Source organism: Leuresthes tenuis, unplaced genomic scaffold (assembly GCF_036924035.1).
Source record: "Leuresthes tenuis unplaced genomic scaffold, fLeuTen1.0.hap1 SCAF_17, whole genome shotgun sequence".
Classification (NCBI taxonomy): Eukaryota; Metazoa; Chordata; class Actinopteri; order Atheriniformes; family Atherinopsidae; genus Leuresthes; species Leuresthes tenuis.
Genome location: NW_027325371.1, coordinates 2,112,573 through 2,138,398, shown reverse-complemented (window position 1 = coordinate 2,138,398; position 25,826 = coordinate 2,112,573). Strand labels below are relative to the sequence as shown.

Below are 25,826 nucleotides of genomic sequence, written 5' to 3'. Positions count from 1 at the left end.
CAGAAGGACCGGAGGGCGGCGGTGGAGTAGTTGTGGGTCGGCCCAACAAAAGATGGCAGTGTTTCTTCTTTTATGGTCTTATTCACAATCTTATTACTACAAATAAAAATCCTGCTTTAAAGAACTCTTCCCTCCGTCGACCCACGCCTCTTAAGCCCCGCCCCTCAGGCCCCGCCCCTCAGGCCCCGCCTCTTAAGCCCCGCCCCTCATAACGTAGGAAACACTTAGAAACCGGGTCTACAGGTATGTACATAGTTACAGTGGTTTTAAAGCACCGCCAGCCGACTGGAAGCAGCTCAGAGTTACAGAACCAACAAACGGGCTCCAGTTTGGACTTTTATGGAAGAGACGGCGGCTCGACTCGTTTGACTTCTTTTTTTTTGTAACGTGGACGTTGAACCGCCTTTTTTGGCGTCTTTCTGCTCGTCCGTGAAGGAGAAATTAAAATCTACTGTTTCAGACCCGGTTCTGTGCGAGGGACCAGAACATCGGCCGGGAGGCGGGCGCCGTCCCGCTGCAGGACGCAGCCGCCGGTCGGCTCAGGAGTAGGAGAGGTGGGAGCCGTTGGAGATGTGCGAGGTGACCGACGTGCTCCGGCTCAGCCCGCCATCGCTGCCGCCGCCCGGCCCCCCGGAGGCCGTCCTCCTCAGCGGCTGGGGGCTGTTCCTGAGGGCCATCAGGCTGGGGCCCCTGACGCTCAGGCCGCCGCCCCCGTAGCCCCCCTGTGACGAGGAGGAGGAAGACGCCGAGGAGGGAGGGGACGAGGTGGAGAGGGAGATGGGGGGAGGAGCCGGTGGGGGGGGCAGCAGAGCCAGGGACTGCGAGGAGGAGTGGGCGGAGAGGTGGTGGTGGTGGTGGCCCTGGGAGTGGTGGGAGTAGTGGCCCCCGCCTCCCACCCACTCCCTGGCCCGCTCGCGGTCCCTGGGGTCGCGGTCGTCCCGGTAGAGCTGCGGCGTGCTCTGGTGGTGCTGGTAGTGCTGGGGGAGGTAGTGCTGCTGGTGGTGGGAGGAGGAGGCGTGGCCTCTGCTGCTCTTCATCAGCTCGCCGTCCCGGCCGAGGCCGTGGGAGGAGGTGACGGACTCGGCCCGGCTGAAGCCTGCTCCGCCGTGGTTCTGACTTCGCCAGGACGGCGTGGCCACCGAGTTCTGCACGCTGTGGCTCCAGTGGCTGCCGGAGCGCGGGACGGGCCGCGACGGCCAGCCGCCGGAGCCCGAGGACGGGCTGGGGGTCGGGTAGCCCTGGTTGAAGGCCTCGGCGGGGATGCCGGAGAGCGCCATGCTGCTGAAGCCCAGACGCATGCTCTCCGAGTCGAAGGCCTCGATCTCGTGGGCCTGGCGCTCGAGCAGAGTCCGGATCCGCTCCGAGCGTTCGTTCTGCAGGGAGAGCATCTCCTCCTCGATCTGAGGGACACAAAACGGTCGCAGCGTCACTTCTGGCAGCGAAACACAAACAACGAGCAGGTTCTCAGGCCCGATTCAAGGCTCTGAGATCAGAGAATTCACAGGTTTACGTTTCATCCAGCAGAGACTCACTAGTTTTCTGAGATCATTTCCCATAATGCACCTGGTGGAAACTCTAAGCAGCTGTCCTGAGTTTTCTACAGTTTGTGGAGGAGAACTGGCTCTTACTGTGAAACATCAGAGTTCTGGTGTTCAGAGCTCTGAACCACAGCTTTTAATCGTGTCGAACAGATTTAAGAACAGAGACGCTGCATCAGTTTAAATCACATTAAATCCTATCTATAAAGATTTGAAATGAACTCAGCTAGTAAGAACCAATCAGAGAAGAGGAGTCTCAAACCCTCTGAGGTTAAAACGGCGGCAGGCGGTCCTACCCTCTGCTCCAGCAGCGCCCGGCGGATGGACACCCTCTGCTCCAGGTCCTTGACCTCCCGCTCGTGCTGGGTGTCGGTGTGCATCTTGATCTTGCTCTGGTAGGCGTTGAGCAGCTCCAGCTCCTGCTGCAGCTGCATGCGCAGCACCTGGTACTCCGCCTCCTGCGTCTCGTCCAGCCGCAGCTGCAGAGAGAAACGGGACGAACCATTTATTCAAACTGCGTCTCTAAGCTTTGCAGCAGGTTCTGAAAACAGAAGCATTCATAGAGTGAACCTAAGGAAACGTCAGTGTGTGAACCGGTCCGCTAACCGAAGCTAATGTTCCGGTCAGCTAACCGAAGCTAATGTTCCGGTCAGCTAACCGAAGCTAATGTTCCGGTCAGCTAACCGAAGCCAATGTTCCGGTCAGCTAACCGAAGCCAATGTTCCGGTCCGCTAACCGAAGATAATGTTCCGGTCCGCTAACCGAAGCCAATGTTCCGGTCCGCTAACCGAAGCCAATGTTCCGGTCAGCTAACCGAAGCCAATGTTCCGGTCCGCTAACCGAAGCCAATGTTCCGGTCAGCTAACCGAAGCCAATGTTCCGGTCCGCTAACCGAAGCCAATGTTCCGGTCCGCTAACCGAAGCCAATGTTCCGGTCCGCTAACCGAAGCCAATGTTCCGGTCCGCTAACCGAAGCCAATGTTCCGGTCCGCTAACCGAAGCCAATGTTCCGGTCCGCTAACCGAAGCCAATGTTCCGGTCCGCTAACCGAAGCTAATGTTCCGGTCCGCTAACCGAAGCCAATGTTCCGGTCCGCTAACCGAAGCTAATGTTCCGGTCCGCTAACCGAAGCCAATGTTCCGGTCCGCTAACCGAAGCCAATGTTCCGGTCCGCTAACCGAAGCCAATGTTCCGGTCAGCTCAGCTAACCGAAGCCAATGTTCCGGTCAGCTCAGCTAACCGAAGCTAATGTTCCGGTCAGCTAACCGAAGCTAATGTTCCGGTCCGCTAACCGAAGCCAATGTTCCGGTCCGCTAACCGAAGCTAATGTTCCGGTCAGCTAACCTAAGCCAATGTTCCGGTCCGCTAACCGAAGCCAATGTTCCGGTCCGCTAACCGAAGCCAATGTTCCGGTCCGCTAACCGAAGCCAATGTTCCGGTCAGCTAACCGAAGCCAATGTTCCGGTCAGCTAACCGAAGCCAATGTTCCGGTCCGCTAACCGAAGCCAATGTTCCGGTCCGCTAACCGAAGCCAATGTTCCGGTCCGCTAACCGAAGCCAATGTTCCGGTCAGCTCAGCTAACCGAAGCTAATGTTCCGGTCAGCTAACCGAAGCTAATGTTCCGGTCCGCTAACCGAAGCCAATGTTCCGGTCCGCTAACCGAAGCCAATGTTCCGGTCCGCTAACCGAAGCCAATGTTCCGGTCAGCTAACCGAAGCCAATGTTCCGGTCAGCTAACCGAAGCCAATGTTCCGGTCCGCTAACCGAAGCCAATGTTCCGGTCAGCTAACCGAAGCCAATGTTCCGGTCCGCTAACCGAAGCTAATGTTCCGGTCAGCTAACCGAAGCCAATGTTCCGGTCAGCTAACCGAAGCCAATGTTCCGGTCAGCTAACCGAAGCCAATGTTCCGGTCCGCTAACCGAAGCCAATGTTCCGGTCAGCTAACCGAAGCCAATGTTCCGGTCAGCTAACCGAAGCCAATGTTCCGGTCAGCTAACCGAAGCTAATGTTCCGGTCCGCTAACCGAAGCCAATGTTCCGGTCCGCTAACCGAAGCCAATGTTCCGGTCCGCTAACCGAAGCCAATGTTCCGGTCCGCTAACCGAAGCCAATGTTCCGGTCAGCTAACCGAAGCTAATGTTCCGGTCAGCTAACCGCAGCTAATGTTCCGGTCCGCTAACCGAAGCTAATGTTCCGGTCAGCTAACCTAAGCCAATGTTCCGGTCCGCTAACCGAAGCCAATGTTCCGGTCCGCTAACCGAAGCCAATGTTCCGGTCCGCTAACCGAAGCCAATGTTCCGGTCCGCTAACCGAAGCCAATGTTCCGGTCAGCTAACCGAAGCCAATGTTCCGGTCAGCTAACCGAAGCCAATGTTCCGGTCCGCTAACCGAAGCCAATGTTCCGGTCCGCTAACCGAAGCCAATGTTCCGGTCAGCTAACCGAAGCCAATGTTCCGGTCCGCTAACCGAAGCCAATGTTCCGGTCCGCTAACCGAAGCCAATGTTCCGGTCCGCTAACCGAAGCCAATGTTCCGGTCAGCTCAGCTAACCGAAGCTAATGTTCCGGTCAGCTAACCGAAGCTAATGTTCCGGTCAGCTAACCGAAGCTAATGTTCCGGTCCGCTAACCGAAGCCAATGTTCCGGTCCGCTAACCGAAGCCAATGTTCCGGTCAGCTAACCGAAGCTAATGTTCCGGTCAGCTAACCGAAGCCAATGTTCCGGTCAGCTAACCGAAGCCAATGTTCCGGTCCGCTAACCGAAGCCAATGTTCCGGTCAGCTAACCGAAGCCAATGTTCCGGTCCGCTAACCGAAGCTAATGTTCCGGTCAGCTAACCGAAGCCAATGTTCCGGTCAGCTAACCGAAGCCAATGTTCCGGTCAGCTAACCGAAGCCAATGTTCCGGTCCGCTAACCGAAGCCAATGTTCCGGTCAGCTAACCGAAGCCAATGTTCCGGTCAGCTAACCGAAGCCAATGTTCCGGTCAGCTAACCGAAGCTAATGTTCCGGTCCGCTAACCGAAGCCAATGTTCCGGTCCGCTAACCGAAGCCAATGTTCCGGTCCGCTAACCGAAGCCAATGTTCCGGTCCGCTAACCGAAGCCAATGTTCCGGTCAGCTAACCGAAGCTAATGTTCCGGTCAGCTAACCGCAGCTAATGTTCCGGTCAGCTAACCGCAGCTAATGTTCCGGTCCGCTAACCGAAGCCAATGTTCCGGTCCGCTAACCGAAGCCAATGTTCCGGTCCGCTAACCGAAGCCAATGTTCCGGTCCGCTAACCGAAGCCAATGTTCCGGTCCGCTAACCGAAGCCAATGTTCCGGTCAGCTCAGCTAACCGAAGCTAATGTTCCGGTCAGCTCAGCTAACCGAAGCTAATGTTCCGGTCAGCTAACCGAAGCTAATGTTCCGGTCAGCTAACCGAAGCTAATGTTCCGGTCCGCTAACCGAAGCCAATGTTCCGGTCCGCTAACCGAAGCCAATGTTCCGGTCAGCTAACCGAAGCTAATGTTCCGGTCAGCTAACCGAAGCCAATGTTCCGGTCAGCTAACCGAAGCCAATGTTCCGGTCCGCTAACCGAAGCCAATGTTCCGGTCAGCTAACCGAAGCCAATGTTCCGGTCCGCTAACCGAAGCTAATGTTCCGGTCAGCTAACCGAAGCCAATGTTCCGGTCAGCTAACCGAAGCCAATGTTCCGGTCAGCTAACCGAAGCCAATGTTCCGGTCCGCTAACCGAAGCCAATGTTCCGGTCAGCTAACCGAAGCCAATGTTCCGGTCAGCTAACCGAAGCCAATGTTCCGGTCAGCTAACCGCAGCTAATGTTCCGGTCAGCTAACCGCAGCTAATGTTCCGGTGCGCTAACCGAAGCTAATGTTCTGACCCGTGATGCGGACTGTGTGCAGGTGTGGCCGGTGGGCGGGGTTTCTTGCCTTACTCACAGCCTGCGTGGACAGCATGTCGTTGATGGAGTGGTCGTACTGCTCGGCCAGGATGGCCAGCTTACGTGTTTGCTCCTCCTTGAGGCGTTTGAGGACGGCCTTGTGGTCGGACTTTGGAGTGCTCTCCAGCAGGTGGTTCCGCAGAGCTTTGTACTGACGGGTCTGGATCTTACAGGTTTCCTGGAACTGATTTTTTATCTGAAGCTCTTTGGACTGAAACATGAAGTTGTGCAGAATTAGTGAATTTCTGACTACATTTATCGGGTATTTAGTGACCCGACTTTGGTTTGAAAGCAGAGGTTTTCTGGTAAAACGGGCCTCCGCGTACCTTGAGGCTCTTGGGCTGCTGTCGGACCTCCATGGTGTGTTTCTGGCGAAGTTCCTGCTCGCGCCTCTTGTTGTACTCCATCTGGTTGGTGAGCTCGGTCTGGTGCTGCGTTCGGATGAGCTCGGCCCGGGTTCGCTGCACCAGACTCAGCTGTCTGAACTCCAGCTCCTGCGTGGACTCGTGGTGCCGCAGCAGCATGGCGCACTCCAGGTCCTTCTGGGTCTGCTTCTTGTTCAGGTCCTGGAGGAACAGCACAGGCAACACCATCTTAAAACTGTCTCAGATACCAGAGGAAGTTCTTGTTCCTACCCGCAGAACTTCGGGGTCGTACCTCTCTGAGCAGGTCCTGCTCCAGGTTGTGGCGAGCCAGCAGCATCTTCCTCTTGTACTGGCGACACTGCAGCTCGTAGTACTGCCTCTGCCTCCTCAGCAGGCTGTTCTCCTCCTCCGCCTGCATCTGCTGCAGACACTCCTTCTGACGGATCAACCACTCCTGCTTCTCCCGCTTCGGAGTCGACTGGTTCTCACTGAGCTCCTGCAGAGAGAAGAGAGACCGAGGTGAAGGACTGCAGGTAAAACTGCTCCTTTAAATTAAACCTAACAGAGAGGAGAAAGGAGATTCCCTCCATAAACGGGCTTTTGTGGAGTTTCTGAGGGCTGATGTGAACTCAGAGCTCTGTGTGAGCGGGAGATGAAGGTGAAAACAGACACAACTGAGCTTCTGAACGGTGCTGGCTCCATCACAGAAGAGCTGACGGAGGCTCTGAGGGTTGATCACAGAGAGGTAAGGATCATCCCCAACACCTGCCTCACTTCTCATGTCATAGTTTTACAAACTTTGACCAGAGACAGGTGGGACCTACAGGATTTTAACTGAACAAAGAGGATCAGTTCCAACTCTCAGAGCCTGAACTTCAGAGCAGGGAAATGGAAGCATCTGAGAAATAATTCCTCATGGTTTATTTATTGATTTATTTCTTCCTTTAGCAGCAGCTAACGCTAACAGCTTAGCTAATGAAGATGACGTACACCAACTTCTAAGGAGTTACTGCTGCTCCTTTCTGAAAGATGAACATTGTTCCCACATTACTTTGTTAGCTGACGCTAACGCTAACAGCTTAGCTAATGAAGATGACATACACCAACTTCTAAGGAGTTACTGCTGCTCCTTTCTGAAAGATGAACATTATTGTTCCCACATTACTTTGTTAGCTGAAGCTAACGCTAACAGCTTAGCTGATGAAGATGACGTACACCAACTTCTAAGGAGTTACTGCTGCTCCTTTCTGAAAGATGAACATTATTGTTCCCACATTACTTTGTTAGCTGAAGCTAACGCTAACAGCTTAGCTAATGAAGATGACGTACACCAACTTCTAAGGAGTTACTGCTGTTCCTTTCTGAAAGATGAACATTATTGTTCCCACATTACTTTGTTAGCTGAAGCTAACGCTAACAGCTTAGCTAATGAAGATGACGTACACCAACTTCTAAGGAGTTACTGCTGTTCCTTTCTGAAAGATGAACATTATTGTTCCCACATTACTTTGTTAGCTGAAGCTAACGCTAACAGCTTAGCTAATGAAGATGACGTACACCAACTTCTAAGGAGTTACTGCTGTTCCTTTCTGAAAGATGAACATTATTGTTCCCATATTACTTTGTTAGCTGAAGCTAATGCTAACAGCTTAGCTAATGAAATAACTCCTCATGGTTTATTTATTTCCTCCTTTAGCAGCAGCTAACGCTAACAGCTTAGCTAATGAAGATGACGTACACCAACTTCTAAGGAGTTACTGCTGTTCCTTTCTGAAAGATGAACATTATTGTTCCCACATTACTTTGTTAGCTGAAGCTAACGCTAACAGCTTAGCTAATGAAGATGACGTACACCAACTTCTAAGGAGTTACTGCTGCTCCTTTCTGAAAGATGAACATTATTGTTCCCACATTACTTTGTTAGCTGAAGCTAACGCTAACAGCTTAGCTAATGAAGATGACGTACACCAACTTCTAAGGAGTTACTGCTGTTCCTTTCTGAAAGATGAACATTATTGTTCCCACATTACTTTGTTAGCTGAAGCTAACGCTAACAGCTTAGCTAATGAAGATGTCGTACGCCAACTTCTAAGGAGTTACTGCTGTTCCTTTCTGAAAGATGAACATTATTGTTCCCACATTACTTTGTTAGCTGAAGCTTTCTAGCTGAACGGTTCCGTTCTGTAACTCAGACAACCTGCAGCTGTGTTTAAGGTGTGTTTCCAACACAACACCGGTCCTCTCCTCACTCTCGCTGCTACATTTGCTCATTTGTTTTTCTACTGCAGACAGATAATTAACTACAACTAATTCAAGTCTTAATTCAGACCTCCTTCAGCAGCTCCTTCCTCTGGCGATATTGCCGTTTCTGGGATTCCAGTAAGCTGGTGAGTTCCTTCTTCTGTTGACCCAGAATGTGCTGCTGGAACTTCTTCTCTTCGGTCAAAGCTGCTTTAGTCTGCAGGAAACAAACAGTCCCTGGTTAAAGCACCACAAAACAGGGAAAAAGTCCCATATGACACATCTTGTTTCTACTCACTACCACTAGATGGCAGCCTTGTTTTATCTGATTCGTAACTCTGAATTATGGCGTGTTCATATTTAAAAATGTTCCAGTTAATTCATGAGGAAGTGAGTGAATTAAAAGCCGAATCTATAACATTAGTTCATGAGGACAGGGATTTCAACAGAAAACCACACACTGAAGCTAAAATCAGAACCTCAGAGCTCAGAGAACCTCAGAGAAGGTACCACACAGGCTTCCTGTGACATTAAAGAACATGATTATTGACCTCTTTCTCCAGGATGGCCTGGTGCTTCTTGGCCAACTTGTCAGCCTCCGTGGAGAAGCTGTTCCTCTGGTTCTCCAGCTCTTTGTCCAGCTTCAGCTGGTGCTCGTCCATCTCCGCCTTCAGCTTGTTTTCCAGGCCCATTAGCTGCTTCTGGTGCTGCCGTCTCATCTGTTTGTACCCGGACATCTGCTCCCGGAGCGCCGAGCCCTGCTCGTGTTCCTGGATCTGACGGGTCACCTGGAATAGGACAGAGGGAACAGCGGAGTCTTTAACACCTGATAAAATAACTCAGGTGGAAGCAGCAGTGAGTGTAACATCTCCGCTAGCTTCCTTCTGTTCTCCGCTAGCTTCCTTCTGTTCTCCGCTAGCTTCCTTCTGTTCTCCGCTAACTTCCTGCTGTTCTCTGCTAGCTTCCTTCTGTTCTCCGCTAGCTTCCTTCTGTTCTCCGCTAGCTTCCTTCTGTTCTCCGCTAGCTTCCTTCTGTTCTCCGCTAGCTTCCTTCTGTTCTCCGCTAGCTTCCCTCTGTTCTCCGCTAGCTTTCTTCTGTTCTCCGCTAGCTTCCTTCTGTTCTCCGCTAGCTTCCTTCTGTTCTCCGCTAGCTTCCTTCTGTTCTCCGCTAGCTTCCTTCTGTTCTCCGCTAGCTTCCTTCTGTTCTCCGCTAGCTTCCTTCTGTTCTCCGCTAGCTTCCTTCTGTTCTCCGCTAGTTTCCTTCTGTTCTCCGCTAGCTTCCTTCTGTTCTCCGCTAGCTTCCTTCTGTTCACCGCTAGCTTCCTTCTGTTCTCCGCTAGCTTCCTTCTCAGCTAACAAGCCGACTGATTTCCATTAAAATGCTAAAGTGAAATCTTTTGTGTTTGTTCCGCTCTGTGGACTTTATATGTGAACTGGCTGCTTTCTGCTGAGATGCTGTAGCATTGACGTTGTGCTATCATGCTAAGCTATCTGGCATTTACCATGGACCCACTGTATTTTCTCTTTTCTTGGAAATGTTTAAATGTGAAGTCTACAGCGTCTCGTGTAAAATTCGTCCACATTGACCAATGACTGCGTGCCCAGCCATAAATACACCAACATTAAATGTGCAGACGGCACCACAGCGTTTGTCAGAGAGCAGATTCAACATCATGGCGCTCTGACAACAACAAACTGGACCTTAATGTCAAAAAGACCAAAGAGCTTCATCGACGGAGCTGAAGCTGAGCGCGTTACAAGCTTCAAGTTCCTCTATGTTCCCCTCTCTGAGGACCTGGTCCCCGGACACCTCCTCTCTGATTAAGAAGGCCCAGCACCACCTCCACCCTCTGAGGAGGGCCCAGCTGTCACATAAACATCTCGTTCTACCGCTGTGTTGTGGAAAGCGTGAGAACATATCTGCTCTGTGGCTGATTAAATCTGTCTACAGAGGGAAGGAAGAGCTGCTGAGCACACCTCTGGTGCTCGACTACCTGCTCTCACACACATTCATCATAAAAGCAGCGCTCAGCGTGGACTTTAATGTCACCCCTGACCCCACCTGCCCCTGATACCTCCAGCTCCTACAAAGATAAAGATACGGTGGCCTCCAGAGACTCCACTTTACTGTTGGGACTTTAACTGAAACATCATCCGCAGATTTATTTAGTTATTTCTGTCTGATGTCTTTTTAACATTCCCTCAATTCTGGCTTTGATCTTCCAGCTTGGTTGGCTCAAACCGAACTGACAACAGCTCCTGGTGTGAATAAACTCTTCCTGCACAGTCCAATCAGATGCAGGCTTCATTCAGAAGCTCTCTTGGCTAAAAATCTGATCCCAGCAGGTCTCACCAAAGAGGCAGTGCGGATGGTGGCGAAGTGGTCCCGGTTGCGATAGTAACCTCGGCGGCGTCCAGCCGACGGCGCCTGAGGTTGGTCCATCTCCGGCTGGTACGGGTCGTCGTAGATGTTGTCCTGACCCTGAGGAGGAGGCAGAGGGGTGAGACCTTCCAAGCTCACGGGGAAGTAAAAGTCCCTCTTGGACGGGTGCTTACCGAAGGCCGGTGGATGATGGAGCTGTTGGAGGTGACGGTGTGCTCCCCCTCCTGCATCATCGCCATCTCGCTGCTGCTGTCGTCGGAGGCGTCGGCCAGGCTGTTGACCGAGCTGCTCTGGGAGCTGGCCGAGATGGACATGCTGGGAACGGACTGGGAGCTCTCCATGCTGCTGACGGTGCCCGTCTGCAGCAGGTACGGCTCCACCTCCTGAAACACACCGACTCCATCAGTTCAGCTTCATTTCTGTCAAACCTCCGGCTGAACAGCTCCTCTTTTTACCCGCCAGCCGTAGAAAAGTAATAACTTTTTAAAAACAAAGTTCAGGAAGTTATTAAGTCAGAAACCATCACAAATTAAAGATAAGACAAGAAAAATCAATTATTAAAAGATGTAAATGTATAAAAACGGCTTTTAAGAAGTGATTTAAAGAAGCCAATCTGCAACAATGAGAGCCCAAAAACTGACTTCTGTCCTTAAAGAGAAGATAAAACTGTCCAATTGATTATTTCCCATCATGCACCTGGTGGAAACTCTTAGTAACGCTGCATTTTTAACTGTAGAGGAAACATCGTAGAGACACTCGTACCCGTTTGATTTTGCCGTGAGAAAGAAAGAGATCCCAGGCGCACTGCAAATCAAGTCTGACTTTAGTCTGGAGCGGGTGGAGGGCGCCACCTGCTGCTCCCAGCATCATCACCTTCACAGGACGCGATTAAAGTCGCTGCTTTCCCCACATGAAGGTCAGACAGAGACCCTGGAGCGGCCGGTAAACAGCAGGTAGGCTAACGGAGGCTAATGGTAGCTGTTCACCAATCAGGGAGCTTATTGATGATGATGATCAGGTTTTTTTTGTGTTTTTAATTAATTCTTTATTAATTTCTGTCTGAATCTCTGCCGCCAAGTGGTAAAGAAAATGTTTAAACTGTTCGTTATGTCGGCCATCCTTGGTTTCGTTATCTGAGCGGCGTTGCTATGAGACGGATCAATGAATACTTCCCTGATCCAGAGGGAAATTCCATCCACTGTGCATGAATTACTATAATGTACTTCAAAAGTTAGTTAGAATTAAAAGAATAATATCTATGATGTTGGATATTAGTCCCTCTGAACGGTGGGAAAGCTGGTTCCTAATTTGCTGTGGTTGTAGCCGAGTGAACGTGTGTTTTCAGTCAGATTGTTGTGCCTGGATGTGACAGAAGGGTGGAATAAACCTGAGGTATCATCTTAAAGTTAGACTGACGCTCTGAAAGGCTGCTGATTGGATTTCGTGGTTATTCTGTCGGGTCGGAGGTTACTTTGGGCGCAGAGCTGCGGTAGCAGCTTGTGTCGGACGGGCCGTATATCGACCCTTTAAGGGGAAAAGTCCAACACAGAGCTAGCTGCCTCGGACTTCAGCTTGTTGGCCCAGCAACCAACAGATAGATCTGACTCTAAAAGCATATTCATCACCTAAACTGCTGAAAACAAAGTGAGCATCAGGGCAGCTCGCTGCTTCAGAGCTTAATTATGAAACTGGATGAATATTCTAACAGTTTTCTGCACCCTGGGACGGCGGTCACCTAACTAGCACTAGTTAACTCACTAACTAATCTCAGCAGGACCTGTATGACGTCACAGTCCTCACAACAACAAGGTGGTGCTAAAAAATGCATCTTTGACAGCTTTTTCTGTCCATCCTGGTTCACGGACAGTGGAATAGCTGTAAAGATGTTCATCTGCTTCCAGTTTTTAAGAAAAAACACCTTTTCAGGTGACTTATTTAGTCTCTTTCTGCAGATTAAAGCTTCAGAACTGCAACATGTCAGCAGCAGGAGGAGGAGGATGCTCACTTTAGGGGCTTTTTCTTGGTTTTTCTCTGTCTGGAGTCGATACGTTCATGTGGGGAAACAGATTTTATGAATCATTACATCTTCCTCACATCAGCTGTTTCTACTTCTTTAAAATAAAAATAACAACTGCCGTGTTTAGCTTTAAGGAGTGAATCATTTCAACTAACAGATGTTTAATTCAGGCTTTTTGTTTCTACCAGCTGTTCATCTCTGTGAGCGACTGTATAAATAAGGTAATTATTTCATTTATTTCCTTTAAATTATGGAGGACTGAAGCTGCCACAGAACATAAATGTTCCTAAAAGTAAATAACTGAATCGAATGTGAAATAAAAGTGTTTTCCTGTTGAACTGCACTGATTTAAACTCGTGTTAAATCTCTTTCTCCTCGCTCCCGGCACATTTCACCCCCGTCCTCACCTCCTCATCCTCGCCGCCCTCGGACACCGGCCCGTTCTGCTGGGTTTCCTGGAAGAGGATCTTCTTCATCTTGCGGTACTGCAGGTTGTCCAGCTCCCTCACTGCATCCTTGGTTCGTGCGATTAGGTCCATGATCACCGTCTGCGGACGCTCGCGGCACAGGAAGCGATGCTGCGGGAGGAGGGAGGACACGAGAGGTGAGGGAGGGTCGCCATCGTGGGAAGAGGAGGAGCCGTGTGGACGCTCACGTTCAGCAGCACGTCCGAGGTAGGCCGGTCCTGGGGAATCTTCTGTAGGCAGGAGTCCACGAAGTTACGGAAGGAGTCAGACCTGCAGAACAGAGAGAAACAGGAGCAGAAAGAGCTGAAAGTGTCAGATAAACAAAGGCTGACAACATTTCCACATCAGAAAATCACGGGTCATCTGTCTTAGCTTCATTCAAACTGAATTCAGGTCAGAGGAGACTCACCAGTGGTTGGACTGCAGGATGGGGCTCTCGTTCTGAGCGATGTGGTATAAGGCACTCATAGCGTTCATGTTGAACAGCGGGGGCTTCCTCTCAGCTGTGAAAACAAACAGACTTTTAGGACCCCGGAGCCTCACATTCACCCATAAACACCCATGCTTGGGTCGGCAGGTCGTACCCAGCTCTATGGAGGTGATGCCCAGCGACCAGACGTCCACCTTGCCGTCATACTGGCCCTCATCCATGGCCAGGATCACCTCTGGAGCCATCCTAGGAGCCAGCACACAGCAGAGTTAACAGCGTTTTCAGGGCAGATTCACGCCAGCTTTAATGAGTCCTTTCATTTCTGAATCCACCCCGATCCGTCTGTCCGCTAAAGCCCAGCTGCAAGTTTCCATCTCTTTAAATTACAGAGGATGTCTGTGGTTTCACCAGCCTCTACTTAACTTCTGAAGCACCACCGTCGCAGAACTGTACGCCCAAAGTAAGGTGTGCTCACGTTCAAATGATGCCGAGTAACTTGATGAGGAAGTCTATCGGTGAGTTTCCTTCAGAGAGGGCGGGCATTTCAACGCCCTTCAGGTACCTCAGAATACCTAAAACCTCAGCCTGCAGGAGCCTGCAGGAGCTCAACACTCACCAGTAGGGGGTCCCCACGAAGGAGTTGGCTGGAGCCACGATGGAGGCAGAACCAAAGTCCCCCAGTTTGACCTGACCCGGCTCCGTCAGCAGGATGTTTCCTGCCTTCACGTCTCTGCAGACGGAGACATCACAGCGCTGCCTTTAACCACATCTGTGCAGTTTACGTCAACATTTACAGTAACACCAGAGAACCGTTTGCTCTTCGGCGCCCCCTACAGCTGTGGCATGAAAACACATCTGTGTGAGCCGTGCTCAGCCAAACCTGTGAGGTGATATCTCACAGGTTTGGACTTCAAAATGAGTCAGAAGCAGCTAATTTAAGGTTCACAAACTTCTCAAACCTCATGTGACGGATGTAAGAAGCTGTGGGATGTTTAGCTGAAACAGAATAATTTAACTCCAGGACAGAAGCACAGCCTTCTTCCAACCTTAATCGCACTCGACCTCCCTAAAAACTACAAATGCAGCACATCACAGACGACACAAAGCAGCAGAACGCAGCGGAACAAGACTTCACCTGTGAATCATGTTGTGAGAGTGAAGATATGCTAATCCCTGCAGAGCACCGTGGGTAATAGCAGCTATTTCCACCTCCTGGAGCGGCTTTTTGTGGACTGCGGGGAGAGAAAACAAGTCAGGAGTGAGAGAGAAAGCAGAAGAGTGATTTTAAAGTGGAAAAATAAAGGTGAGCAAACCTTCGAGGAGGTCTGAGGCCGAGCCGAGGCAGTACTCCATCACCAGCTGAGGGACAAACAACAGGGCTGGCGTGAGCAGGCAGTCTGATGCCTGTGCGTTTATGGATTTATGGAAGGTATACGAACCCAAGCCGTGTGCTCCTTCAGGTAACAGCCTCGGTACTCGATGGTGTTCGGGTGGCGAAGTTTCTGCAGGAACTTCACCTCTTTAATGATGTCCTGCCATTTCTGCACATGAGCAGGAGGTCAGAGACACGTCTAATCAGGCTGAATCAGCCGTAAAAAGGGGACTTCCCCGCCGTTCCTTACCTCATTGGTCTGTTTGCCGCTGTAGGACATCTTCTTGATGGCCACCACCTCGTTGCTGCGCACATCACGGGCCTGTTGAACAAACACGAGGTTTAATCTGCAGGTCGGCAAACATTACAGGTAATAAGACACCAGCTTTCCTGCTAAAGCTTCTGCCAGGAGGCTGAAAGCTTCCTTCATGGCCTCCTTTAGGAAACACCGGAGCATCCTTAAGGACCTCCTTTAGGAAACACTGGAGCATCCTTAAGGATCTCCTTTAGGAAACACCGGAGCATCCTTCATGCTCTCCTTTAGGAAACACCGGAGCATCCTTAAGGACCTCCTTTAGGAAACACTGGAGCATCCTTAAGGATCTCCTTTAGGAAACACCGGAGCATCCTTCATGCTCTCCTTTAGGAAACACCGGAGCATCCTTAAGGATCTCCTTTAGGAAACACCGGAGCATCCTTCATGCTCTCCTTTAGGAAACACCGGAGCATCCTTAAGGATCTCCTTTAGGAAACACTGGAGCATCCTTAAGGATCTCCTTTAGGAAACGCCGGAGCATCCTTAAGGATCTCCTTTAGGAAACACCGGAGCTTCCTTAAGGATCTCCTTTAGGAAACACCGGAGCTTCCTTAAGGATCTCCTTTAGGAAACACTGGAGCATCCTTAAGGATCTCCTTTAGGAAACACCGGAGCATCCTTAAGGATCTCCTTTAGGAAACACCGGAGCTTCCTTAAGGATCTCCTTTAGGAAACGCCGGAGCATCCTTAAGGATCTGCTTTAGGAAACGCCGGAGCATCCTTAAGGATCTCCTTTAGGAAACGCCGGAGCATCCTTAAGGATCTGCTTTAGGAAACACCGGAGCATCCTTAAGGATCTCCTTTAGGAAACGCCGGAGCATCCTTAAGGATCTCCTTTAGGAAACGCCGGAGCATCCTTAAGGATCTGCTTTAGGAAACACCGGAGCATCCTTAAGGATCTCCTTTAGGAAACGCCGGAGCATCCTTAAGGATCTCCTTTAGGAAACGCCGGAGCATCCTTAAGGATCTCCTTTAGGAAATGCCGGAGCATCCTTAAGGATCTCCTTTAGGAAACACCGGAGCATCCTTAAGGATCTGCTTTAGGAAACACCGGAGCATCCTTAAGGATCTCCTTTAGGAAACGCCGGAGCATCCTTCATGCTCTCCTTTAGGAAACACCGGAGCATCCTTAAGGATCTCCTTTAGGAAACGCCGGAGCATCCTTAAGGATCTCCTTTAGGAAACGCCGGAGCATCCTTCATGCTCTCCTTTAGGAAACACCGGAGCTTCCTTAAGGATCTCCTTTAGGAAACACCGGAGCTTCCTTAAGGATCTCCTTTAGGAAACACCGGAGCATCCTTAAGGATCTCCTTTAGGAAACACCGGAGCATCCTTAAGGATCTCCTTTAGGAAACACCGGAGCTTCCTTAAGGATCTCCTTTAGGAAACACCGGAGCATCCTTAAGGATCTCCTTTAGGAAACACCGGAGCATCCTTAAGGATCTCCTTTAGGAAACACCGGAGCATCCTTAAGGATCTCCTTTAGGAAACACCGGAGCATCCTTCATGCTCTCCTTTAGGAAACACCGGAGCATCCTTAAGGATCTCCTTTAGGAAACACCGGAGCATCCTTCATGGCCTCCTTTAGGAAACACCGGAGCATCCTTAAGGATCTCCTTTAGGAAACACCGGAGCATCCTTAAGGATCTCCTTTAGGAAACGCCGGAGCATCCTTAAGGATCTCCTTTAGGAAACGCCGGAGCATCCTTAAGGATCTCCTTTAGGAAACGCCGGAGCATCCTTCATGCTCTCCTTTGTTTACAGAGCACTTTTTCCCCTTCATAGCCAGAGGTCCTGAACTCAGCATTAAAACATGTAACAATGAGGCGTTTTAAACCAAATATCTTGAACATGAAGGCCTGACTGAGCCGCTGTCTGAGAACTTCCAGTTAAACTGATTCTGTGACCCTCTGAGACACGGTGGAGGTGTTCGTCTCCCCGAGGGGAAACAAACGCCGCTCAGGCTTTGTGGGTTCGGGGAGCGTTCACAGGAGAAATGACCTTCTAAACACCTTCTGGTGTTGAACATCATCTAATCAGAGCACAAAAGAAGAAGAAAAGGCCTAAAAATACAGAACCCAGCTGACTGTACATCCACTGAAGGACGTTTCCAGCAGCTCTGCAGGCGATGATTCATGCAGGAACTCGACTTATGCAACACGATCTGCTTCACTTCTTTGTTTAATCCTCACACAGCTCAGTGTTACGGCCTAACAAAGAGGAGACGAGCGTGAGCTTCCAAGCACTCAACTTAAAGAAGGCGACGGCAAAAAGAAACGTAACCATGGTGACCTGTCGGCTGTGGGTCAGGCCGTGTCCAGGGTTTCACTTCAGCTTGTTTAGCTAAAAACTAAACTGAACGATCCTCCTCAGATAAAACGGAGTCTCGGTAATAATTTGGAGTAGGCGCCCAAACGGTGCGTTTAAGACTGCAGGACATCACAGCTTCAAACCAGCCCAGTCAAAAATATAAAGAGTCAGAGGAATTATACTCCTAACGTCGGTTAGATGAAAGAAACGCTGAAGAAAAGATTAGAAATGTCTGAAGTTTAAAAGATTAAAAAGCAAAAACACTGTAAAACCACAACACTGTAAGCCTTTAGCATCCTGCTCATGTTTCACTGACAGTGAACCCCACTAAAGCACCTCTAAGACCTGGTTTAGGTGTGTTGAGCTCAGAGAAAGTGCAAGAAATCCCTGCTTTTACCATAAAGCGTCTGATTCTGATTATTATCGCTCTGAGGGAAGGAAAGAAAACATTTTTCTCAGTGTGGAAGTTAAAGGGTTAATGCAAATCTGAGCTCAGCGCTTTTACAGAATCAAGATAATCTGCTGCTAGAACTGGGGCAGTAGAGCTTCTTTTTTAAACTAATATTGGTTTTTTTTCCCCCAACAGCATCTAAATTTAGACAATACAGATGTAATCTCATGCCATCTGTGTACATCTCCTCTCACGACACAACTTATTGACTTTGTGTGTTTGTTTTTTTTAGAAGGAGGATTTACTGGAGCTGCTTCCTGGATGAATGAAGGCAAAACGCTGCTGGAACTGAACCAAAACTGGATCATCTCCCTGTGAAGTGTTAAAAGCTCGTCTTTGTTTGTGTCCTAACCTGCAGAAACCATCTACATTTAAAAGGGTTTAAGATGATCTGATTAGGACTGAATCTGTATTATCAGTAAAACTGTAACCTGCTCCTTCAGCAGCATAATGAGCCTCTCCCTGATGTTCAGAACCACTATCACCCAATTAAAAGCTGCAGGGATTACAGCCCGTCAAGGTTTTTGGAACTTTACTCACATTAAGACCAATGTTTGATGGAATAAAACAGTTAAAGTTAGCTTAAAGATTTAAATAGGCTTCATGCGACACTGAAACCAAACTCCGGCTGTGAAAGGTTGTTAGAGCTGGAGATGAAGACTTTACTCAGAGTTCAGGCACAAAGAGAAAAGTACCATTTGGACAGAAATGAGACGACTGAAGATACTGGTGGAATAATACTGCTAACAGGCGGTTAATGAGCGCCATCGGGTCGGATTAAAGGCTAAATTACAATAAAACTGAGTTACTCAGCTCATGTAGACGCCTTAATCTGACAGGAAACGGATCGGGTTTCCTTTGTAGTAACCTTTGACTGTGAAAACAGGTGATGAGCAGCTCTGTTTAATGTTTCTGGTGCTAATTCAGCATCATATTTAAGTAGCCTCCACCAGATATCTGCATTCCCCACTTTAATTATGCTATAAATTCACAATTTTTTAGTTTTAACGCCGTTTGTCGACTTTCAGTGCGGTTACCTGAGCGCCATCGGATCGGATTAATGGCTAAATTACAATAAAATGGAGTTATTCAGCTCATGTAGACGCCTTAATCTGACAGGAAACGGATCGGATTAAGACCCGAGATAACTCGATCCAAACAGCGGATCGGATCGAGCGTTCTGAGCATGCTCCAGATTTTTTCCCGCGATCGTCACCCAGAAGTGGAAGGAGACGATGTTACTGTTGTTGTCGTCAGAAAGAAAGAAACAACGGATGGAGAATGCGCCGTTGTGCATCGTCTGTGCCATAACCAGCTCATCACAGATGGAGAGGGACGCAGCTTCATCTCGCTCTGCGTTCGCCATCTTTCTGAATGCCTGAGTTTGTTGTTGTTGGTGGTGAAGACGTCAACAGGAAGTGGCTCTATTAGCGATAGCTGAAATGGGGACAGCGCCACCTATCGTACCGGGGTATGACCTGCTTTGTGCCAGTGATTCCATTCATTCACCGCCATATATCCAAGGATAATTACCCTCAGATAAGGAGCAGAACCCAACTACAGCTGTAATCCAGTTAATCTGGACCCACTGACTGTCATTACAGCTGATCTATAACAGTAATCAGGTCTGTTTACATGTAAATAAGAACGTCAGAAATTCAACGCTTCTTTAGCTCGTAGTTTATGTGGAAAGTTAAGATAAAACCCGATGAATATAGCTATAATCCAGCTAATCTCATCATGTAGACCCTCTAAGTGAGAGCTCATCTGTAAACTACACCAGAGTCTTACAAAAGATCGAAGGACAACAACTCCATGAAAGAGAGATGGGAAAATGAATTAAATGATACAAAAACAAAGGGGAAACATATCTGAAGCAGCTTTTTCCACTTCCTGCTCTCCGTTTTGGTCTGAATTTTATCAGAAGAGCTTCATTGGCCTTTTTTTTTCCCTCCCAACACATTTCACACCGAGAGGTCCAGAGAAAGTGGAGATGAGGACATATTCAACTGGAATTCCACTCAACACTTTTCCTGCGTAAAAGGCTCCAAACAGAAACACCTACAGCTGACAGTTCGATGGAAAGATCGACCTATTCCCATTAAAAAGTGGGTAAAACGGCTGAAGTATCCATTGAAATAAGAGCTGTGGAACAGCTTCACATCAACTGAGAACAGAGGCTCACACTAAATATCTGCTCCTTCGCTGCTGAACACCAGCTGGGTCCGACGATGCTGGTGCTGAAGATAAAGGCCCAAAGCAACACCTGCTGAATGACACACATCACATGACGTCCTACTCACAAAGTACACGGCTCCAAAGCTGCCGTGGCCGATCTCACGGAGGTCGGCGAACAGCTTCTCCGGATCATCTTTGCAGAAGAGGTCTGCCACGTCTGGGTCCTTCAGATTGCCGGCCCGTGCATTCGAGGGCATGGCCAGGGCCTGGGGGGCGGGGTTAAAACACTCAGGTTAGAGGTCACCTCAGAGCTCATTGTTAAATTTCCCTCCCGACAGTTTGAACACACGGAGCAGAGTTACATAACCGGCTGCTTTCTGTTGACAGTTAACGTCGGGTTGGCACCTCTGAGAACTAGCAATCTTTTCTCTCTAATTTTATCTTCCTGGACAGCTACCAGCTGACAAGTCGAGGCAGGCGCAGAGTTACAGGAAAAGCCTGGATGTTTAACAGCCGAAAGAGTCGGATCCAAGCAGCCACTCATCAGCTGGGTGATATTCTGACATATAAAGCAGAAATGATGCGAGTTTAGAGCCATTCTACTGATCCAGATTCTGCCTAAAGATACCAAATATCACTAAATCTGACTGAACTACAGCTCTTAAAATAGGAAAAATGTATAGAATCAGTAATTAACCCTTTTTAATCACAATTCAGTCGACCAACAGTGGAAGGATTTTATTAGATTAAAATAACTTCACAATGCTTCAGATTCAGCTTTCTGATCAACTAATTTAGCTATAAATGCTAATTTAACTTCTATAGCACGTTTAAAACTGATCAAAGAGCTTTATAGGTTAGTTTAGATACAAACGAGAAAATAAAACTGTAAGACATTAAAGACCCGATGGCCTGAAATCAATTTAAAAGCAAAGCAAATCTTTATTTTAGTCCAAAAACACATGTCTGAGACGAGTTTTGTGCATTCTTATAATTCTAAAGTGGGCTTGTTCCTCTGGTTTCCTCCACCTGATCAACATGTAACTGCAGCGATCCTCAGAGCAGCCCAACCCTCAGACAAACCAGGAAATCGCTTCGTTTTCCTTTTAACCAGCGAAGCGTGAAGGTCGTCATGAGACCGTGGCGAGAAGGCGGCGCCGTGGTCAAACCCAAACCAACGCGGGTGACTCCATCACGGGTCCACACTGCATTACAGTTTTCTGAAAAGTTTTCATCAGGTGGGACTGAAATACGGCTTCATGGAAACCGGTCATCGCCGCGGGTTTTAACCCCGAAGAAGAAGTCAGAGAACAGACAAAATGTCCAAATTAAGGTGAATAAACGGATTGTAATTTCATGCTTAAACTCTCAGAGTCGAGCTGTGACCACATCTCATACCTGAACCGAGCGAAACGCTCCGATTCATGTTTAATAAAAAGTGATTAAACCATCAGAGCTGCTGTTAAAGTCGGAGCTTCTCCGCCCTGACAGGCCAACTCAAATCAAAGGCAGATTTAAATAAACCCATGAAATCCAGAGATGAGCCGAGCTGAGCCCCAAATCAAATCATCTGGCTAAATCAGCCCTCTGAATGTAATCTCAGGCTGCACACTGAGCCGTATTGACAAATGCGACATTGCTGTATAATGGGGTTAATGGGGCTGCTCATCCTTTGAGTGTCAGCTGGAGCCCCGAGGAGAACATAACCGGGCCTGTGTGAGTCAGTGAATGCACCAGCACACGGCCCCGGGGCCCCTGTTTAATGCAGAGCTGTGAGGTTTGTTCCTTTTATAGCGCTGCCGTTAAACGCCGCGGCAGATCGGTGCGAGACGAGGATTTCCAGCCTCCCGCCCCCTGACCCAACAATACTTCAAAACGCGATGAACCCATTTCCAATTATACATCATGTGGCACTCTGATGGTGTTCGATCCGAGGAAAGCAGGCAGAGGCCTGCAGCTCGTCCAGTTTGTACAAACCACAGAGAAATACAGCCTGAATGTGACTAATGTTGCTCTGAAACAACCACGACACGTTTCCCCCGCACTAAACAGCTCTAAAACTCTTTCATACCCTCAGAAAATGTGCCACCTTCGTGTTACCGGGTAACAAATGGAACCAAAATATATCTAAAAACAGTCTCTTAACAAGCAAAAACCATAAAAGACATAAAAAGACTGAGTTTGGACGGAAAAAAAGCAGCAGCAATGATGTAGGTCGATATAATTTCTCTTTCTGAGACACAAAACACTCCAAAATAAGACTGAGCGGGACACAGCACAACCTGGACCGATAACATTTAATATAAAACCTCTTTAAAGGTCTTACAGGTCCCTTCACAATAAAATGGAGGATCAATTTACTTTCACCTCCAAATGGGGTCATGCTAACTTTATTGCATAAGTCCACTGCTTTGGTGAGTAAGAGCAAACTTGATGAAAAACAAGCCCCATCCCCGCCACTGCGGAGCATTTTATGATTCCTCAGCCTCTCGCTGTAATCATTCAGCATCTCAGAGACACGACGCCGTCTTGTATCTATTTCTGTCATCTTCCAGGGAACGGCTCTGCTCTCAAACGCTCGGGCACGCAACTCTGGGAGAGCAAGATTCCTCGACTTCCTATGTGGAAAAAACAAAGTCTAAAAAAACAGGGAGGAGAAAAGGGGAACAGAGCCCAACGCTGTTCTTTTTAAACACAAAGTGTGACGCCAAATCTGGTGTGTCGGTCGTGCCGAATGACCACAATCACATGGCTGAATTCAGGCCCGATCCCACCGCAGTTCTGACGTGAATGAACTGCTCACACAAGTGTGTGCGTTTGTGGCGGTTATCAGATGCAAAGGAATGAAAGTGGACCAAAGAAACTTCCTGCACTGTAACACAGCTGTGATTAGATGCTGAAGCTCCAGAGACACACTCAGCTTTTTAAAAGGTTGTTTGGGAAGATGTGAAGCTTTGATTGTAGGTTTGCTCCAAAGTTTGTAATTTACATCACAACTGAAAGCTGAACTGGTTTATTGCGCAGTGATTTCTGGTCTCTATCTAACAGGACAACACATAAACACCTTGTTCAGATGGTTATCACCATAGTGTGCTGTTCATACGGAAACTGCTGCCCTCTCTGAAGCTTGTAAGATACATTTTAGTTAGTTGGGATTCCTCTTATTGTCGTGTTATCATCAGCGGCTGCAGACACATGTTGACTTAACCTAGAAGATCCCAAAATGGAAACCAAATTATATTAAATGTCTGCTCCTCACTGAGAACTAAAATTTCATTCTGCCAACTAACGGAGTTGAAAAAAATTAATCAGAATGAGATGCAGGTTAAGAAATGGCTGGAGTACGTTTGCGATATTTATCACTTTAGAAAACTACTCTATAAAGAAACTAAAGACCATCAGAAGTCCTTGGATCCAAGTTTCCAAACCTCCAAAACAGCAAAATAGGTTCGTTAGCATCACCGCTATCTGGAAGCTAGCAGGATGTAGCATTACTCACCGCGACTTATTGTGGTTCCCCTCTGGAACGAAAAACAACTGTTAGCAGCCGCACTAGCAGAAAACCCCGATCCTCATAGCCCGGGTTTCTTCTCAGCACGACGTCTGCTCCATTTCCGCCAAAGTCCCTCCTGATTTCACAGCGATGGCGGCGATAAACACCGGTTTATGGACGACAGTGGTTGGTTTAGCGGGCTAAAACGGAAACCTGAAGCTCACGAGCCGCCGAACGGCTGTTCCTGGGCTACTAGCCTGAGCTAATTGGCTAGCTTAGCATTTGATAGCTTGCGAGCTAACGTTAACATTAGCCGCTCAGCGGGTGTGGCTTGTGTTTCTCTGTGGTGCTACACTTCCAAACATATTATCTGAGAGCACCGTTTAAAACACACTCCCAAACTAGCACTAAAACCAGAGCCCCAGAGCCTAACTGGACCCGTTCCTACACCGATTTTTTTGTTCCAGCTAAACACAAGATGGCACAGGCTGCTGGGGCGGGACTCAAGTGGTAACCGGAAACCGGTTAATTCTATTTCCGGTGAGGGCTCCGCTTCACAAATAAAAGGGTATAAATACACCGACCTACATAATGTTAATAATCTGGTACAGTCGCTGGAAGGCTTGAGTTGGTGATTAGTTTATACAAGACTGAACATTGAGACGCTGTGAACCAGGAATATATCTGCTTTACCCAAAATAATTATTTTTGAGTTTGTTTAACAGCGAAAATTACGAAAACATAAATTCGGAAATTTTACAACAGGCTGCAAGTGTAATAGATTTGAATATTATGTACAAACAGGACGAGCTTGTATAATTTTTCTTGTGACCCACATTTAGCCTTGAATAACTTTTGTTCCGTTCTCTGTCAGATGATCCCACACTGCTTCAATAATGTTGAGGTCCGGGCTCTGGGGAGGATTCATCCCTCCATAAGACCTGTTGCCACTGATTTTCAGTCCACTTCTTGTGTCATTTGGCACAGCTCAGCCTTTTCTCCCTGTTTCCCTTCCTTAAGAACGGCTTCTTGACAGCCACCCTTCCATGGAGACCATTTCTGATGAGGCTTGGGCCAACAGTAGATGGATCAGCTGAAGGTCCAGATGCATCTCTCAGGTCCTGTCAGGTCACAGCTGGATTTTTTCCTCTTTCTTAAGGACATCACTTTCAGATCCCGTTCATCTGCTGTAGATAGTTTTTTAGGCCTGACACTTCTTCTTTTGTCCTCCACTTGTCCAGTTTCCTCAAATGTTTTAAGGACACACTGCACACCATGCTGAGATATGCCAAGTTTTCAGCTAATAGCTCTTTGGGAATCACCTTGTTGCTGCAGAAATCCTATTTTCTGTCTGTCAAACTGTGTTTTCTTTGCTGTTTTTCATAGATGCAGCTAAAGAAATGGGAACAAATGATGTGTCTTTGTGACAGGCTGCTGGTAACAAAGTGCCTAAAGATCCAGTTTAAAATGGCTTCTTTGCTAAGTTGTCTGTTCTGTGTCGACACAACACTGGTTCATCCCTTGAGTTAGGAGCCTTTTTTCTGCCTGAATGGGTCAAAGGTCAGAGTTAAGTGGCTTAAAAAAGAATAACTCAGGTACAAGGACTGAAGATGAGTGAAAAAGCAGAAAATGTCCAAAGCAAAAAGTCAAATTTACCTCTGATATGAGTTCATATGTGGTCATTTTATTGATCAGGACACTTTAAAGATTGCAGGAAGGAAACAGCAAGAAATGAGGACTGGATCAGGACTTTTGGAATGGACTTTTGTTATGGAAAGAAGTAATTTGTTCCAAATGCAAACCCAGACAGAAAAGAATGCTTGGCCCAAGTATAGCCAGCATGGACACTATCTTTTTAGCTCAGATTTGACCCTGAAAGACCGAAGCTGCTTCAACTCATCCACAGATCGAACAGACATGGCACAAATCTGCATATCTTTGGGTCATGTAAGCTCATAAACTTTGGGCTGTGCCCAGATCAGGCTTACATGTGTCCGTAATGCTGGAAATAAGACGTCTGGTAAGAAGACGCTGGCAGCAATGCAGAAACAGGTTGATTGGAAACTAACTATTTCAGAGGTGTCCAGTAAATCTTTATTTAAAACAGACAGATTCACAGAAGCAGGTATTACTACAAAAGTGGGAAGTACACTGTAAATCTGGAGTGTGAAAACATATAATTATTCAATTAAAAGGCACATTAGATCTGTTAAAACTGATTGGATTTAGTCTATAAGATACAGAATGACATAAATACATTTTGTACACGTTTATCATTGAGGCATCATTTACATCTGGAGGAAACTATTCCATATTCTTTAAGTAAAG

The 25,826-nt window shown here is 48.2% G+C and overlaps 1 protein-coding gene and 1 long non-coding RNA gene across 3 annotated transcripts in view; one reads left to right on the top strand and one right to left on the bottom strand.

The window, feature by feature from the left end:
- The window catches only part of LOC140273964 (uncharacterized), a 145,116-nt gene that overhangs the window by 66,870 nt on the left and 52,420 nt on the right, over positions 1–25,826 (top strand). The window lies entirely within an intron of this gene.
- taok2a (TAO kinase 2a) lies at positions 458–23,995 on the bottom strand. Of its 2 annotated transcripts, none has more exons than XM_072368074.1 (20): positions 23,505–23,995; positions 20,131–20,271; positions 15,001–15,072; positions 14,818–14,919; positions 14,692–14,737; positions 14,514–14,610; positions 13,995–14,108; positions 13,533–13,624; positions 13,358–13,451; positions 13,137–13,218; positions 12,889–13,059; positions 10,638–10,847; positions 10,435–10,563; positions 8,634–8,870; positions 8,171–8,299; positions 6,134–6,337; positions 5,803–6,042; positions 5,466–5,687; positions 1,835–2,017; positions 458–1,400 (listed from the first exon to the last, which is right to left on the bottom strand). In XM_072368074.1, the coding sequence occupies exons 2-20, from the start codon at positions 20,260–20,262 to the stop codon at positions 540–542; spliced, it is 3,417 nt and encodes a 1,138-aa protein (XP_072224175.1). In that variant the 5' UTR covers positions 20,263–20,271; positions 23,505–23,995; the 3' UTR covers positions 458–539. The 2 variants fall into 2 exon arrangements, with proteins under 2 accessions (XP_072224175.1, XP_072224176.1); XM_072368075.1 differs by having other exon boundaries at positions 5,475–5,687.